At 47.2% G+C, this 15,759-nt stretch overlaps 1 protein-coding gene across 1 annotated transcript in view; it reads right to left on the bottom strand.

Moving 5' to 3' along the window:
• The window catches only part of LOC306814058 (CBP80/20-dependent translation initiation factor-like), a gene marked incomplete at both ends in the record, with an annotated part of 276,253 nt that extends 260,940 nt beyond the window's left edge, over positions 1–15,313 (bottom strand). Inside the window, 3 exons of the mRNA XM_079329768.1 lie at positions 8–81; positions 11,938–12,021; positions 15,134–15,313. Coding sequence (XP_079185894.1) covers positions 8–81; positions 11,938–12,021; positions 15,134–15,313 — 338 coding nt within the window. The remainder of the gene's footprint in view (positions 1–7; positions 82–11,937; positions 12,022–15,133) is intronic.
• Positions 15,314–15,759: the final 446 nt, after the last annotated feature.

Here is a 15,759-nt window from a genome sequence, read left to right on the forward strand (position 1 = left end):
GGCTTACCTGAAGGAGTCAAAGGTGTTGGCAGCCCAGATGTCTGTGCCCAGCATGTCAAGGGAGCTCTCCTTGTTGCCATTCTAGGAGGTAGGGAAAGGTAGTTACTTGCCAGAAGGCACAAAGTGCTATCTGAACCACAACAGAGCTTGGCACAGCCTTTCCCACTGCCAGCTGCTGAAGTGTTCTAGTTCTGCATGTGGGCTCCTCCACTCCTATGTGAATCCATGCTCAATGCAATGCGGAGTCCCCTTGCGCACTGCAAAAGTGCACCATGAAGGCAAGGAGTGACAGTTTCAGCCTTGGGGACACAAAGCTGTGGACAACATGGAACAGACAATTTATAGGCTCAGCTCTGACCCAAGCCTTGTCCTCCTGCCCCACTGTCCACAACCTTCAAGATCCACTAAGGTCCAGTGAGTGCAATGCTATTCCAGTTATGAAGACACTCAGCTTCAGTCACAGACCCGTTGAGGTGGGAAAACCTCTGAAGCTCATTTTGTCCAGCCCTCCTGCTCAAGCAGAGCCACCTAATATAGAATAGGTTGGGTTGGAAGGGACCTTTAAAGGTCACCTAGTCAAATCAGGTGCCTAAGACCATATCCAGATGGCTTTTGAATATCTCTAAGGATGGAGATACTCTTTACCAACAGCTATCAGAACCTGCTGTCACCAAAAAGGATGGGGGAAGTCATCCTGTTCCTTCAAGGAGTCATGGTGTCATGACTTCTCCTTGCTCTAAAAATAGGCAGGGAACATTGGAATCCTGCACTGTGCCACCTCTGCCATGCACACCAGCAAATGGGTTCACATGGTTATTCTGGTACACATTCTACCAACACGAAGGTGAAAACCTTATATTCATCCTTCAAGGCCTCTTTACAGTCATCAGCCCTCACATATCCTCACTGCAGAAAGAGGGCTGTCCTCTCTACCCTTTACAGGGGAAGAAGTAAAGCAGATTGGATTTTTCAATTCAAGACCATTCAAGAAATTACTCAGACTTACATGTCATGGACACGTAAATGCATCACAAATATGGAATCCCATAATATCAATTCCCTCCCCTCATCCCCCATTTCTTATGCATTTTCAGATTATTCATAATCTTGAACATATTCAGATTATTGAAGTATTTCACCACAAATAGTCCCACTCTGGTGATACATGCTGGAGAAGGTGGCTTCCATATACTCCCCACTGTATAATTGCTACAATTTAAAAATATTATTAATAATAACCAAGACACTAAAAACTCAATAATGTGACTGTTTCTTAATGAAGTCTCAGACCTCAATCTGCCCATAGTCAGGAATCTTCTCCCAATGAACAGGATGCACATCCTCAGTGCACATCACAGATGGTTACACTTGACAGCTGTTCCCAGTACAATCAATTTAGACACCAGATACTTCAAACAAAGCTATGTTGCTCCCCTTTTTTTGGTCTCCTCAAAGGGGTTTATGGACTATGACTTTAACCTCCAGGGATCTGCAGGTTAACATGTCTTCATAAAGAAACAAAACACGAGAAATATATGAAATTCTCATTGTCACTGATGGAAACTGATCTTTTTATTTTAGGCAAATGTAAGTATGATTTTCTCCTACCAAGGAGATAAATTAGTTTTGTAAATCCACAGAAGTGTTATAGATAAAAACGAGATCAAGCCGAATTAAATATGATTAAAATAAGTGATATTTATTTTGCGACCGAAACACAGTCCTCGATAGCCACAATCAAAAAGGGACAAAGCCGAGCCCGGCGTCGGCATCGGGTGAACACACAATGATTCGAACTCTATCGCTCCGAATCGCCCAATGTTCACAAACCCGCTTTAGTTAGTCCAGTTTTTATACAGTTTTTCCTTGCCCGGAGCGGAGGTCTTTGTCTTCTCTTGTCGTTCAGCATATTCATGTATTTTTCTTTCACCGCGTTGGGCTGGACAAAACCATATCCTGGGAGATGATGAATTTTGATGAAGGCAAGTTCATGTTTATAGGAAGGTGGAATTGAGATGTAACTTGCAGATTTTGGTTTACTGGAGACGGGCATTCAGATGTATTTTTCTTGATGGCTCTGGTTATCTTAATTGTGGGTGCTTATCGGGCTCTTATCTTTTGGGTGTTCCCTGGACACAGCCATCTCCACCACGGCTAGGTCTATTGTCTTGTTAACTTTAGCTCTTCAGCTTTTGTTGGCAGTTACAGTGTTGCGATTAAGCAATCCCTGTTCCTCCCTCTGCAGCTCCCGGTTTTCAAGCTTTTATTATTTTATTTATACAAACATTGCTCATTCCACATCTATTCACAACTTTACACGAATTATATTATATCATATCTTACAATCCCTCCCCTTCTATATAAACACATTATTTCGTGTCTAATTTTTTCTTTTTAGTCTTTTTCAGATTTTCACTACTGTCCTACTTTCTAGTGATTTTTCTTGGTATTTTTTTAAACAAATGTATCTCTTTCTACTTGCTTTTTAAACTTAGCTAATGCTTTTATTGCTTTAGTATTCACTGTTTTTTTTTTTCTAATTTTTTTATTTTTGACGATTTGTTTCTTAGCATTCTTGGAGCACGTTCTGAACTTATAGGCATAGCTGTAGTTTGCATACTTTTCACGACTGAGTGTATTAACTTGATGAAACATGGTATCAGACAAGGTAGAAATATAACTCTAACCACAGAACATGCTACAAAGAATGACATCTCGAAAATAGTCTTTCACCAATTCACTTGGAAGAGGAGACTTCTCTCTTCAGTCTATGGAGATTTCTCCACAAGAAACAGTTTTCTCTTGGTCTTGATGTCACAGTGATCAGCCGCCTGGGAGAATGGAATTCTGATCACTATGTAAAAGTCCCTTTCCTCAACTCACAGGTTTTCCCATAATCATTACTGAGGACCATGTCATCCTATGAGGCACGCGGCAAGGATTATAACAGTTCCAACAAAAGCTTGCTCCATCTTTGAAAACTGAGATTTTTCTTCTTCTTGTTCCCTGGGGAGCAGCAGGGGTCTTCTTACTATTCAAACTTAGGGGATCACAGCAATTTCAACATCTGCTTGCTTTAACACCAATGCCTCTGCTAATATTTACAGTTAGAACAGTTATATCCACCCCATAATATCTTTATGTGTTATAGGGAAACAAGAGTCTCTTCTCCATAGCATAAAAAAGAAATTTCAGTCCATGACTCTCCTCCTTCCCTCACTTGGGACCTGACTCTTCCTTATGTCTGACCTCGGTGTTTTCATGGTGTTTCTGTGTGTATCATCATCTTGGTACTCTCACTCAGGAGAGAGAACAAAGTATCTGCAAGTCTCATTCTGGGCACTGAAAGAGTTAATACTTTGCCCAGGGAGCAGATGGTCCTGTGATCTCTTCCAGTCGGAGGCTGGGAGTTATTTTATTATACAGAGTCTTTCAAGGCCACGCTGGGCTGGGCTAGGATTGTAAGAGCCCAGCCAGAAAGCGGTGATGAGTTCCTTGGCTGCATTCCATTCGCGGGGGAAACCCGGCTCAGCTTTCCCCTCCCCGGCCACAGAGGCCATGGTAGGCAGGCCTGGCCCAATAGCACCCCCCCGCCCCGCCGCCCCCTTCCCCGCGGGGCCAGAGGGGAGAAACAGGGCGGCCCCAGCCCAGAGCTGCTCCTGGTGTGTTAGCAGCGGCAGCATTTCTGCCACGCTGGGGGGGAGGGAGAAGCAGCCAGGATCTCAGCGGCCCAAGGGCCTCCCCTCCCCAGCCCGGCCCCAGGCCCGGGCCAGGCCAGGCCAGGCCCGCAGGTCGTGTTGGGCTTGGCCCAAGCCAGGCTAGTTACCTTCTGAGAGGCCAGAAATTAAAGAGAGCTTCCCCGGGGTTTTTTGTCTTTACATGTGTGTTTCGCAAAGACGTGTAAACTTTCTCATTGGTGCAACAATGTGCCAGTCTTAAAAATCTGACACTGATTGGTCCCTGTAAGATACAAGGGAGACTGACCAGGTCTCCGCAGGTAAAAATTCCAGAAAACATTTACAAACCACCACATAAGTCTTCAGCATGGTGGCCAATCACAATGAAATTCAGTGTACAAACTGAACTTGGACTATGATACAGGCAGGTCAATGAGATGGAGAGCCTTAAAATGACCCCAGGATAATCACTCACATTTTGCTTCAGATCTGAACTCAAGGATGGGCAACTAAAGCCAGACATTGGCTGTCTACCACCATGGGGAAATGAATTACATAATTTGTCAAGAGATCCTGCCAGCCCCTTCAGAAGAAGTATTCACTAGCACTGCAGAGCTGATCTAATTCATCAAGTATTTGGGGCATTACATGCTTCCACTGTTGTCCGCAGATTTAAGACATCAAGATGACAACTTCATTGCTGATTTGAGAAATTTATATGACAGCAATGCTGGTCACAGGAGTGTTGGGGGTTGAGTGTTTTTCTATACTGTGTCAATTTAAAGAATTTTTTCCATTATCATGCCAATGGAGCTGGCCAGCTTACACCCAGAATCTTTGACGACTCTAGACAAAAGGGGACGGTGGGAGTGGCTTCCGGAAGGGGACTCGTGTTTCCGGGGAGCTCGGTGGATGACCCCCCCCCCCCCCCCCCGTCTCCAGCCCACGTGGCCGAACACAGGAACACAGGAGAGCCAGAAGGTCTGTGTTCACCTCCCCTGCATCTGCCCCGTTCCAGCCTCCTGCCTCTGCGGACATAGCTGATCACCTGGACAAACGGTGAGTGAGGAGCCACCGCTCCAGCCCGTTCCCACCTAAGACCGGTGTGGCCACTGCCGCCCCCTCCCGCCTCCGCTCCCGCCCTCATCTCTGCAGCAGCCGGGCTTTGTTTTGTCTGCAGCACCGGGACCGAGCACAGAGAGTGTGCCTGCAGCTAAAGAAGGGACTGGAACCGAGTTATCTGTTCTGTTCTGTTAGCAATTTTAACAACTGCTGTTGTTTTCTGCGTGTACGGTTAGATATATTAGTAAAAGAGCTGTTATTCCTACTCCCTTATCTCTGCCTCAGAGTCCTTTATTCAAACAATTATAATACTTGGGGGGAGTGGAACCAAAGTCTCTATTCCAAAGGAAAACTTCTGCCCTTACTGGCAGACACCTGTCCTTTCAAACCAGGACAGATTTTGGCGCCCAACATTGGGCAGAGGTCACTGAGTTGAGAGTTAAGACAGGAATAACAGCTCTCTTAACTGGCAATATGTTGTCTGGCTTAATCTGCTTTGGGTTCCATGTGGTCACAGCCATCTCCCTCCCATTTGCAAGCCCTTATTTGAATATGGGCCCCCTCACCAAAGTTACTGTAGCTATTATCCAATTCGTTTGGTGAATTGATTATGTCAGGAATTCATGTTTTTATAATTTTTTCTGGAATGTGGCCGCATGGATCCATAGCTATCGTACTCTAACTGTGTGTTTCTGGGGTTATTTCAATAATGGCACTTATTGTGAAGTAATGAATGCAAGGGGAATTTTCTCCCAACCCATCACCCAGTTTTTTGAGGCTACCCCACCGGTTCTCAAGAATTTCAGATCTACTTTAATTGCTAGTGTTATTATACAGTGGCTGGCACTGTTGATAGGCCTGTTCTACTTAGCATTCAGAAACAAGGGAATATTGGCATGGATAACAACCCTGATACCTATGCCACGAAATAGAGGTGCTGCCCCAGAGTCTACCCCTGCCCCAGGGACTAGGGATGTTGCCCGACAATATGACCCTGCCCAATGGATTAGGGATGCTGCCCCAGAGCCGAACCCTGCCCCACAACCCACCGCAGAAATGAGCCACCCAGAGTGGGTGCGGGGTCTAGTGAAGGATATAGGCCAGATGTTGAACAAGCACTTTTCTCCAGCTGGTGAGAAAGCCTCCCCCTGCCCTAAAGAGGGAGAGTCAGATGGTTCTGCAGTGGAACCCGCAGATGTTGTATAAGTCCAGGTTCCAGCTGAGCTACAGGGGCAGCCACAGCCAGCAGCAGTATTAGAGGTACTCTTTGGGAGGGATGGACATCATGAAAATGACCCTGACAAGGTCTGATGCACAGGGCAGATGCTGTGGAATTTGGCAACCCTGGGGCCATCTCAATATACCACCTTCATTGCAATGATTAATGCTGATAACCACTGAGAGACTGTGGGTTCTCTTGCCAACAAACTCAGAAATTTTGAGAGCATGATGAATGGCCCAATGCAGGCCAATGTCTCTGTCATGGTCAGGGACCTCCAAGAGGTCCAAGATGGATGAGGGATATGAAGGAGGAGATGAGGGAGGAGATAAGGGAGGAGATAAGGAAGATCAGTGCGGCACCAGTTACAGACCCCAAATCTCTAACACAACGCTCTCCAGCTAGAGAGAGAGGGTACACCCCAAGAGGTGGCCTGTGGTTTTTCCTGCAAGACCATGGGGAAGACATGGGAAAATGGGATGGGCAACCCACTTCTCTCCTGGCCACAAGGGTGCATCAACTCAGGGAGGGGAATGCTAACCGAGGGAACCGCACTAAAATGAAGGTAGCCTCAACCTCCCACAAGCAAGGTGCAGGGTATTACAGAAAGGAGGATGATCTGTCAGATCCCCTGGAAGGAACCTCCACTATGTATGCCCAGGAAAGAAATAATAACCAGGGCTAGAGGGGCCCTGCCTCTAGCCAGGGAGAGGCATGGGATGACAGGATCTATTGGATAGTGTGGGTGCGATGGCCTGGCACGTCAAAGCCACAGAAACATAAAGTGCTAGTTGATACTGGTTCACAATGCACCCTGATACCATCAGAACATGTGGGGAAGGTACCTGTTTCCATTGTTGGGGTGACGGGGGGATCACAGGAATTCACTTTGCTGGAAGCTGAGATTAGCCTGACAGGGAAGGGGTGGCAGAAACATCCAATTGTAACTGGCCCAGGGGCACCGTGCATTCTAGGCATAGACTTCCTCAGGAACGGCTACTACAAAGACCCAAAGGGGTTCAGGTGGGCTTTTGGAATAGCTGCTGTAGCGACAGAGAGCATTAAGCAGTTGAACACCTTGCCTGGACTGTCAGAAAACCCCTCTGCAGTAGGACTCCTGAAAGTGACAGAGCAACAGGTGCCAATTGCCACCTTGACAGTGCACCGCCAGCAGTACTGGACAAATCGAAATGCTGTGATCCCCATCCACAAGATGATCCATGAGCTGAAGAGCCTAGAGATGGTCAGCATAACTCATTCACCCTTCAACAGTCCCATCTGGCCTGTGCGCAAATCTGATGGAGAATGGAGACTGACTGTGGACTATCGGGCATTGAATGAAGTGACTCCACCGCTGAGCGCTGCCGTGCCGGACATGCTGAAACTCCAGTACGAGCTGGAGTCCAAGGCAGCAAGATGGTATGCCACCATTGACATAGCAAATGCATTCTTCTCCATTCCTTTGGCAGCAGAGTGCAGGCCTCAGTTTGCTTTGACCTAGAGGGGCGTGCAGTACACCTGGAACCAACTTGCCCCAAGGGTGGAAACACAGCCCCACCATCTGCCATGGACTGATCCAGGCTGCACTGGAGAAGGGTGAGGCTCCAGAACATTTGCAGTACATCGATGACATCATTGTGTGGGGGAACACGGAAATGGAGGTATTTCAGAAGAGGGAGAAGATCATCCAGATTTTGCTGGGAGCCAGTTTCGCCATTAAAAAGAGCAAAGTCAAAGGACCTGCCCGACAGATCCAGTTCCTGGGAGAGAAGTGGCAAGATTGACTGCTCCAGATCCCCACTGAGGTCATAAATAAGATCACTGCAATGTCTCCACCAACAAGCAAGAAGGAAACACCAGCTTTCTTAGGTTCCATAGGCTTTTGGAGAATGCACGTCCCTGAGTACAGCCAGATTGTGAGCCCTCTCTACCTGGTCACTCGCAAGAAGAACGATTTCCAGTGGGGCCCCGAATAACAGCAAGCCTTTGCCCAGATCAAACAGGAGCTCGCTCATGCGATAGCCCTTGGCCCAGTCAAGACGGGATCAGAGGTAAAGAATGTGCTCTACTCTGCAGCTGGGAACCATGGTCTGTCCTGGAGCCTTTGGCAGAAGGTGCCTGGTGAGACCTGAGGCCAACCCCTGGGATTCTGGAGCAGAAGTTACAAAGGCTCTGAGGCCAATTACACTCCCACAGAGAAGGAAATCCTGGCTGCCTATGAGGGAGTTCAAGCTGCCTCAGAGGTGATTGGCACAGAAGCACAGCTTCTCCTGGCACCCTGACTGCCAGTGTTGGATGGGATGTTCAAAGGAAAGCTTCCCTCTACCAACCACGCCACCGACGCCACATGGAGCAAGTGGATTGCCCTCATCACTCAGCGTGCCCATATTGGCAACCCGAATTGCCCTGGGATTTTGGAGATAATTACAAACTGGCCAGAAGGTGAAGTTTTTGGTTTTGCTGGCGAAGTGGAGCAAGAACAAGCGACCCTGGCTGAAGAAGCTCCACCGTACAACCAGCTGCCAGCAGATGAAACACGCTACGCCCTTTTCACCGACAGTTCATGCCGCATTGTGGGGATGGACCAGAAGTGGAAAGCAGCCGTATGGAGCCCCACACAACAGATTGCACAAACTACCGAAGAAGAAGGTGAATCAAGTCAACTTGCTGAACTCAAAGCTGTTCAGCTGGCCTTGGACATTGCTGAGAGAGAGAAATGGCCAAAGCTCTACCTTTACACTGATTCGTGGATGGTAGCCAATGCTCTGTGGGGTTGGCTGGAAAGGTGGAAAAAGGCTGACTGGCAACGTAGAGGAAAACCAATCTGGGCTGCTGATGAGTGGAAAGACATTGCCACTCGGGTAGAGAAGCTTCCCATGAAAGTTCGTCCTGTGGATGCCCATGTTCCCAAGAGTCGGGCTAATGAAGAACACAGGCACAACAAGCAGGTAGATCAGGCTGCACAGATAGAGGTCCCAAAGATAGACTTAGATTGGGAACACAAGGGAGAAGTGTTTCTAGCTCGATGGGCCCACGATGCCTCAGGTCATCAGAGCAGAGACGCTACCTATAAGTGGGCATGAGACCGAGGGATGGATCTAACCATGGACAGCATCTCTCAGGTTATTCATGACTGTGACACGTGCGCTGCCATCAAACAGGCCAAGCGGGTGAAGCCCCTCTGGTATGGGGGGCGATGGTCCAAATATAAGTATGGAGAGGCCTGGCAGATTGACTATATCACACTGCCTCAGACCTGCCAAGGCAAGCGCTACCTGCTGACCATGCTGGAAGCCACCACCGAATGGTTGGAGACCTACCCTGTGCCTCACACCACTGCACGAAACACCATCCTGGGCCTGGCAAAGCAAGTCCTCTGGAGGCATGGCACCTCTGAGAGAATTGAGTCAGACAACAGGACTCATTTCAAAAATAGCCTTAGAAGCACCTGGGCTAGAGAACATGTCATCGAGTGGGTGTACCATATTCCCTACCATGCACCAGCGGCTGGGAAAGTCGAATTGTGCAATGGCCTGCTTAAAACTACCTTAAAGGCACTTGGTGGGGGAACTTTCAAGAACAGGGAGATTAATCTACCAAAGGCTACATGATTAGTGAATACCCGAGGTTCCACTAACCAAGCAGGCCCTGCCCAATCTGAGCCCTTGGGAACACCAGATCGAGAAAAGGTCCCAGTGGTACACCTGAGAGGCATGTTAGGAAAAATTGTTTGGGTGAACTCTTGCCTCCAGCAAAGACAATCCAGTCCATGGGGTGGTTTTTGCTCAAGGACCAGGTTGCACTTGGTGGGTGATGCAAAAGGATGGAGAGACTCGATGCATACCCCAAGGAGACCTTGTTCTAGGGTGAACTGCCTATGATACTGTTCCTGCAACTGCATGTATGCATATGGTCTAAAGTTTTTAATTTGCTGTAGCATGTTAGCATGGAAAAAATTCGGGGTGGATAATGTTGGGGGTTGAGTGTTTTTCTATTACTGTGTCAATGTAAAGATTTTTTCCTATTTTCATACCAATGGAGCTGGCCAGGTTACACCCAGGATCTTTGATGACTCTAGACAAAAGGGGTGGGTGGGAGCAGCTTCCGGAGGTGCTCCTCATGCTTCTGGAGGGGACTCGTGTTTCTGGGGAGCTCGGTGGAGGACTCCCCCTCTCCAGCCCCGTGCGGCCGGAGCACAGGAGAGCCAGACGGTCTGTGATCACCTGCCCTGCATCTGCCCCGTTTCCAGCCTCCTGCGTCTGTGGATACAGCTGATCACCTGGACACAAACGGTGAGCGAGGAGCCTCCCGCTCCAGCCCGTTCCCACCCAAGACCGGTGTGGCTGCTGCCGCCCCCTCCTGCCTCCGCTCCTGCCCGCCTCTCTGCAGCAGCCGGGCTTTGTTTTGTCTGCAGCACTGGGATCGAGCACAGAGAGTGTGCCTGCAGCTAAAGAAGGGACTGGAACCGAGTTATCTGTTCTGTTTTGTTGGTAATTTTAACAACTGCTGTTGTTTCTGCTTGTACGGTTAGATATATTAGTAAAAGAGCTGTTATTCCTACTCCCTTATCTCTGCCTCAGAGTCCTTTATTCAAACAATTATAATACCTGGGGGAAGTGGAATTAAAGCCTCTGTTTCAAAGGAAAACTTCTGCCTTTACTGTCAGACACCTGTCCTTCAAACCAGGACAGCAACCCAAGGAGGCTCGATGAAAATGGCCTGCTTCCCAGCTGAATATCAAGCAGCCAGCTGGAACATGGATGAGGTTCTGATGGTGAATATTTATGAGCAGATCAAAACTATGATAAATTAGGTCAACAATTCCTTTTGACACCTTCAGACGTTCATCTGAAGCAGCATTTCCAAACAGCATGTACCTTCCTACACAACAAGATCTTGTCTTAGTTGGATACAGGTGTTGGTATAGATATTCTTAGCATCCTTCATTCAGACCCATGGCAGGGAAGGGATGCATGAGCCCCCATCACACAGCCAAGCAGTTTCCATCACAGCTCTGTGCAGGAAGAAATTGTACCCAAATTTCAAGTTGCAATAGGCACTGCTCTGACTGACACAGACTCTTGTACAACCTGAAAAAAGATACCAGGTTTCTTCTCATGGATCCTACATGTGGGACTGAAGCGTGGAGGACATCAAGCAAGGGAAGAGCACCAAAACCATCAGCCTGAAGCCCCTTCTCCAGGTGGCACATGCATCAACCACAGCTACTGCAAATGCCACTTCACCCTTTCCTCAGCTGCCTCAGTCTCATATCTCCTCACACTGTTGTTAGAGTAGGATGTCCTCATGGTGACACAGTAACTCCTTAACCAGGTGACAATGGTCAGAGACATTCCTCTACCCTACCCAACCCTCTCCCATGCTAGTGCTCACACAGAGGGACAACCACCTCCAGCAGGACTTGGTAAATACCGTTCACTGATGTTCGCACCATGTACAACCACCCAAAACAACTTACGCCTGGCTTCTGTCATTGCACATCAACCACAGGTTCTTGGCGCATGCAATTTTGCATCTCCCAATTCACTCTCTCAGCTATTTAATCCTCTTCCCTACAACACTGTCCTTGTGCTGTGACATATAACCAAGAAGCCCAGCTACATAAAGATCCCTCGTCAGCTACATCTCATCCTTAAAACTCAGCTTTGATGGTCCAAATAGGTTGCTTTCACAGGTGGCCACAAGAAGCTCTTCAGCAGTAAATGAGACACTCTGTATTTTTTCCTCTTTATCACAGAGCAATAAGCTCCTGGTCAAATAATCCATCCTCACACTGGGATGTTGCCCATCTTCCTTGGTTTGGGTTGGAATGAGTTTTCAGATGCCAAACAGAGGGACACGACTCCCCTGCCATGGGAAAGGGAAAGTTGGCAGCATGGGCAGGCTTCAAACTGATGGATGAGACAGTACAAGAATAAAAGAAAGGTTTGGTGAGGAAGAGCTAAACACAATCCCTACCTGACTTTGTTCATGAGACGATGAGCCCTTCCCTTGGGACAGGGAACAGCTGCCATCAAGCTGCTCACTATAATCCACTGTCCACTGTAATAGGGATAAAAAAAGGCATAATGTAAAATAATAGCAAGGCTGGAGAAAACTGCTGTGTCAGTCCACAGCACACAGCAAACACCATCTGGCCACAGGCATCACAGTACATGTGCAGAAATCCCTCATTTTACAGGATGATCCAAAAGGCTTTGGCTTGCAAACACTCCACCTGCTGATGGCAAGCAGAGGGAAGATGCAGGAACAATTACAGGAAGGTACCTGAAATGATTCTTTGCAATAAAATACATCCCCAGTATTTCCTGGCAGGCTTCATCAGTGTTTGGTATTTCAGGCATGTGGTATTCACCAAGGTGACTTGACTTGATAATTCTTTTCTATGGAGTCTTCCATGGAAATTTGGGAAAATTCTGCTTTTCCCAACACCATTCGCTTCAGGGACAGATATGAGCCCTGAGCTGCTAGAAAAACTGGGGTTTTATTTTAAACAAAACAGAAAATGTGGCAACTGTGATGTGCCACTGGATGACAGCACTACTCTCACACAAGCTTTGCTCCATGGTGAAGGACATGGACATCAGGGGACTTCCGGGCCATAGGGGATCATGAGCTGCTTAGGTCAGCTTCCCCCAAGGTGCATCCACAAAAATAATTCCATTTGGTGTAATTTGTTTTGTTGGGTTTTTTCCATTGAAGAGAGGAAAGGCTGCATCATACTCAGGAAAACATAATATTTTAAAAAAGCAATTTTCATTAAACAAATCTAAAGGATGCTGCTTAATCCTAAAGTCATTTTGTCACCCCTACCAACAAAGCTGAGACTGAACCTTGGTGACCAGCCCCATTTCTGAGTTCTTTCATCCTGAAAGCGTTTGGCTGCTCCAAAGAGACTCACTGCTTGGATGCCACCACTAAGGCAAATTAATTGAGAAAATGAAAAATCGATTCCATACAAGCAGCAACCACCTGAGAGCTCCTTGACAGGTATGGATGAGGCCACAAAATAAGAGGAAAAGTCACCAATAGAACTGCCCATGATCCCTACACAACTCTGCCCTTATTGGTTCTGGCTCACAGATGGAGGACCTCAGCCTCCTTTCATTAAAGAGCTGCTCATCACCCTCCTGCCACATCTGCTGACCTACCTGGAGAAGCTCATTATACTGTCATGCTTGAGAGCCTTCTGCTAGACCTATCCCTATCTCCTTTAACAATTTTGAGTGCAACCATGTGCCTGGAAACATCTCCCAAGGTACAGGTCAACTATTATTATGTCTATAGCCAAAAGAAAATTAGATTTTCCCTCTGACTTTCCTCTCTTTCCTGGTGGGAGCAAGGTTGGAGACATCCCCACCATAGGAACATCCACACCTTAAAATTTTCTAGACTGGTATTGGATTCAGCCCTGCTGTGAGTTGTATGGAGAATGAAACAGCATACAGCGTGCCTTCCCTTCCTTGCCCCAGCATGGAGAGCAGTTATCGGGGGATGTAGTACTATCTGAGCATCTCACACACATGGGTAAGTGGATTTATCCTCTCTCAGGCAGGAAAAACATTTTTGCAGTCACAAGGAAAAGAACTGCAGAGAGATTAAGCAACTTGCCCAACATTAAAGATTAAGTTGCCAGCAGAAACTCACAGTTAAAAGCAATTTTCTTAGTCTCAGTCCAGTGCCTTCCCCCTAAACCCATTCTTTTTCCTCTAGCTCTCATTAAGAGGGAACATGCCACTTTCAGTCAGGCTGACTTCCACCAGGGTTACTCCAGCAAGCTTCAGGATATATGAGTGTTTATTCCTTGCTTTGCTAAGAAGTGATCAGGAAGAGAAAATCAGAAATTAAAATTCCTGATTATTTGTTATCCAAATTTGAGATATGATATGGGAAAAAATATATTTGGGAGATGAGATAATTCCTTCTTAATGCATCCCTTAAGACAGTAAACTGTAGTGATGTGCTAGTTTGAAAGGACAGGTGTCTGCCAGTAAGGGCAGAAGTTTCCCTTTGGAATAGACTTTGGTTCCACTCCCTACCCCCCCCCAAGTATTATAATTGTTTGAATCAAGGACTCTGAGGCAGAGATAAGGGTGTGGGAATAACAGCTCTTTTACTAATATATCTAACTGTACAAACAGAAAACAATAACAGTTAATATTGCTAACAGAACGAACTAGATAACTCGGTGTCAGTCCCTTTAGATGCAAGCACGCTGTCCCTGTGCTTAGTCCACAGCCCGGATCTGCCGATAGCAGACGAGAACGGAGGCAGGAGGGAGGGGGGTGGGGCGGCAGCGGCCATGCCGGTCTCGGTGGGAACGGGCTGGAGCGGCGGCTCCTCGCTCACCGTGTGTGTCCGGGTGATCAGCTGTGTCCGCAGAGGTAGGAGGCTGGAACGGGGCAGATGCAGGGCAGATGATCACAGAGGGTCTGGCTCTCCTGTGCTCCGGCCGCGTGGGCTGAAGATCCCGCGCGTCCTGCTCCCAGCTCGCCGGAAACACGAGTCCCCTCCCGGAAGCCTCAGAGGCCCCTCCGGGAGCCGTTCCCACCCACCCCTTTTGTCTGGACTCATCAGAGATCCTGGGTGTAGCCCAGCCAGCTCCATTGGCATGATAATGGGAAAAATTCTTTCAATTGACACAGTAACAGAAAGACACTCAACCCCCAACAAGTGACTACAGAGACTTTATGGTTGCATGAAGCATGTTGAGGACAATTGATTCTGTAGGATAGTCTTCTTGTGTGAAGATTTGGTTTAACTTGGATCAATCAGTCAAGTACTTAAATCCTGAAAGATTTCATGTATTCATAGAATCATAGAATCCTAGAATGGCCTGGGTTGGAAGGAACCTTCAAAGCTTGCCATGGACAGGGACACCTTCAACTAGACCAGATTACTCAAAGTCCCATCCAACCTGACCTTGAACACTTCCAATGATGCACCTTGAAACCATAAAGACCAAAACCCAGTTGGCAGGAGACCTCTACCAGCTGGTTAGAGACCTCATATATAGCTGTACAAGCAAGCTGCCCCAAATCATGTGTTTTACTACATCCTGATTAAACTGGACATTCATCACCAATCCAGGCTGTAAACCACCAGCATTCCCCAGTCCCTCTCCCACCCTACAATGTGTCATTTGTCCACCTACCTGTGAGATATGGGACTGTGTCTTCTTGCTCTCACCATCCCCCTCCATTTTATCCATCAGTAGCCCCTGGACCTGGTACTCCAGGACATAACTGTCAATGAAACGTTCCAGCTCCTCAATCTCCTGAGAGTGGCTGTTCCCCGCCTCTGAGGAGGCTGATGTCACTGATGAGTTCTCCATCCCTTCAGGAAAGATGTCAAGAACAGAGGGGGGCTGAGAAAGCAAAATAAAAAGGGGCAAGAAATTATTTCCCAGTAATTATTGAAAGGTTAAAAAGCAGCAGCTGAAGCTTATTGGTTTCCAGGGGCAGGATATTTTTACTGTACATGTGCATTTCCAGTAATATTTATAATAATTCTAGGTGGTCATAGAGTTTTCATGTGTGCAAAAAAGTCTCATTTCTGTAATATTCCTACATCTAAAGACAACAGACAGTTTTCCTGTCCTCCTTAAAACCTAAACTAATGCAAACCTCCAGACATGCACAAAATAAAATTTAAAAATTTAATTTGAAAAGCCCACAGTATTAGCTGTGCTGGATAAGGGTGAAAAGCTGGGGATACTGTGCAAGGGTGTGAGGAAGAGGATGATAACTGAAAAGCTCCTCTAGGACAGAGGCAGTAAAT

Source organism: Erithacus rubecula (assembly GCF_903797595.1).
Source record: "Erithacus rubecula genome assembly, chromosome: W".
NCBI lineage: Eukaryota > Metazoa > Chordata > Aves > Passeriformes > Muscicapidae > Erithacus > Erithacus rubecula.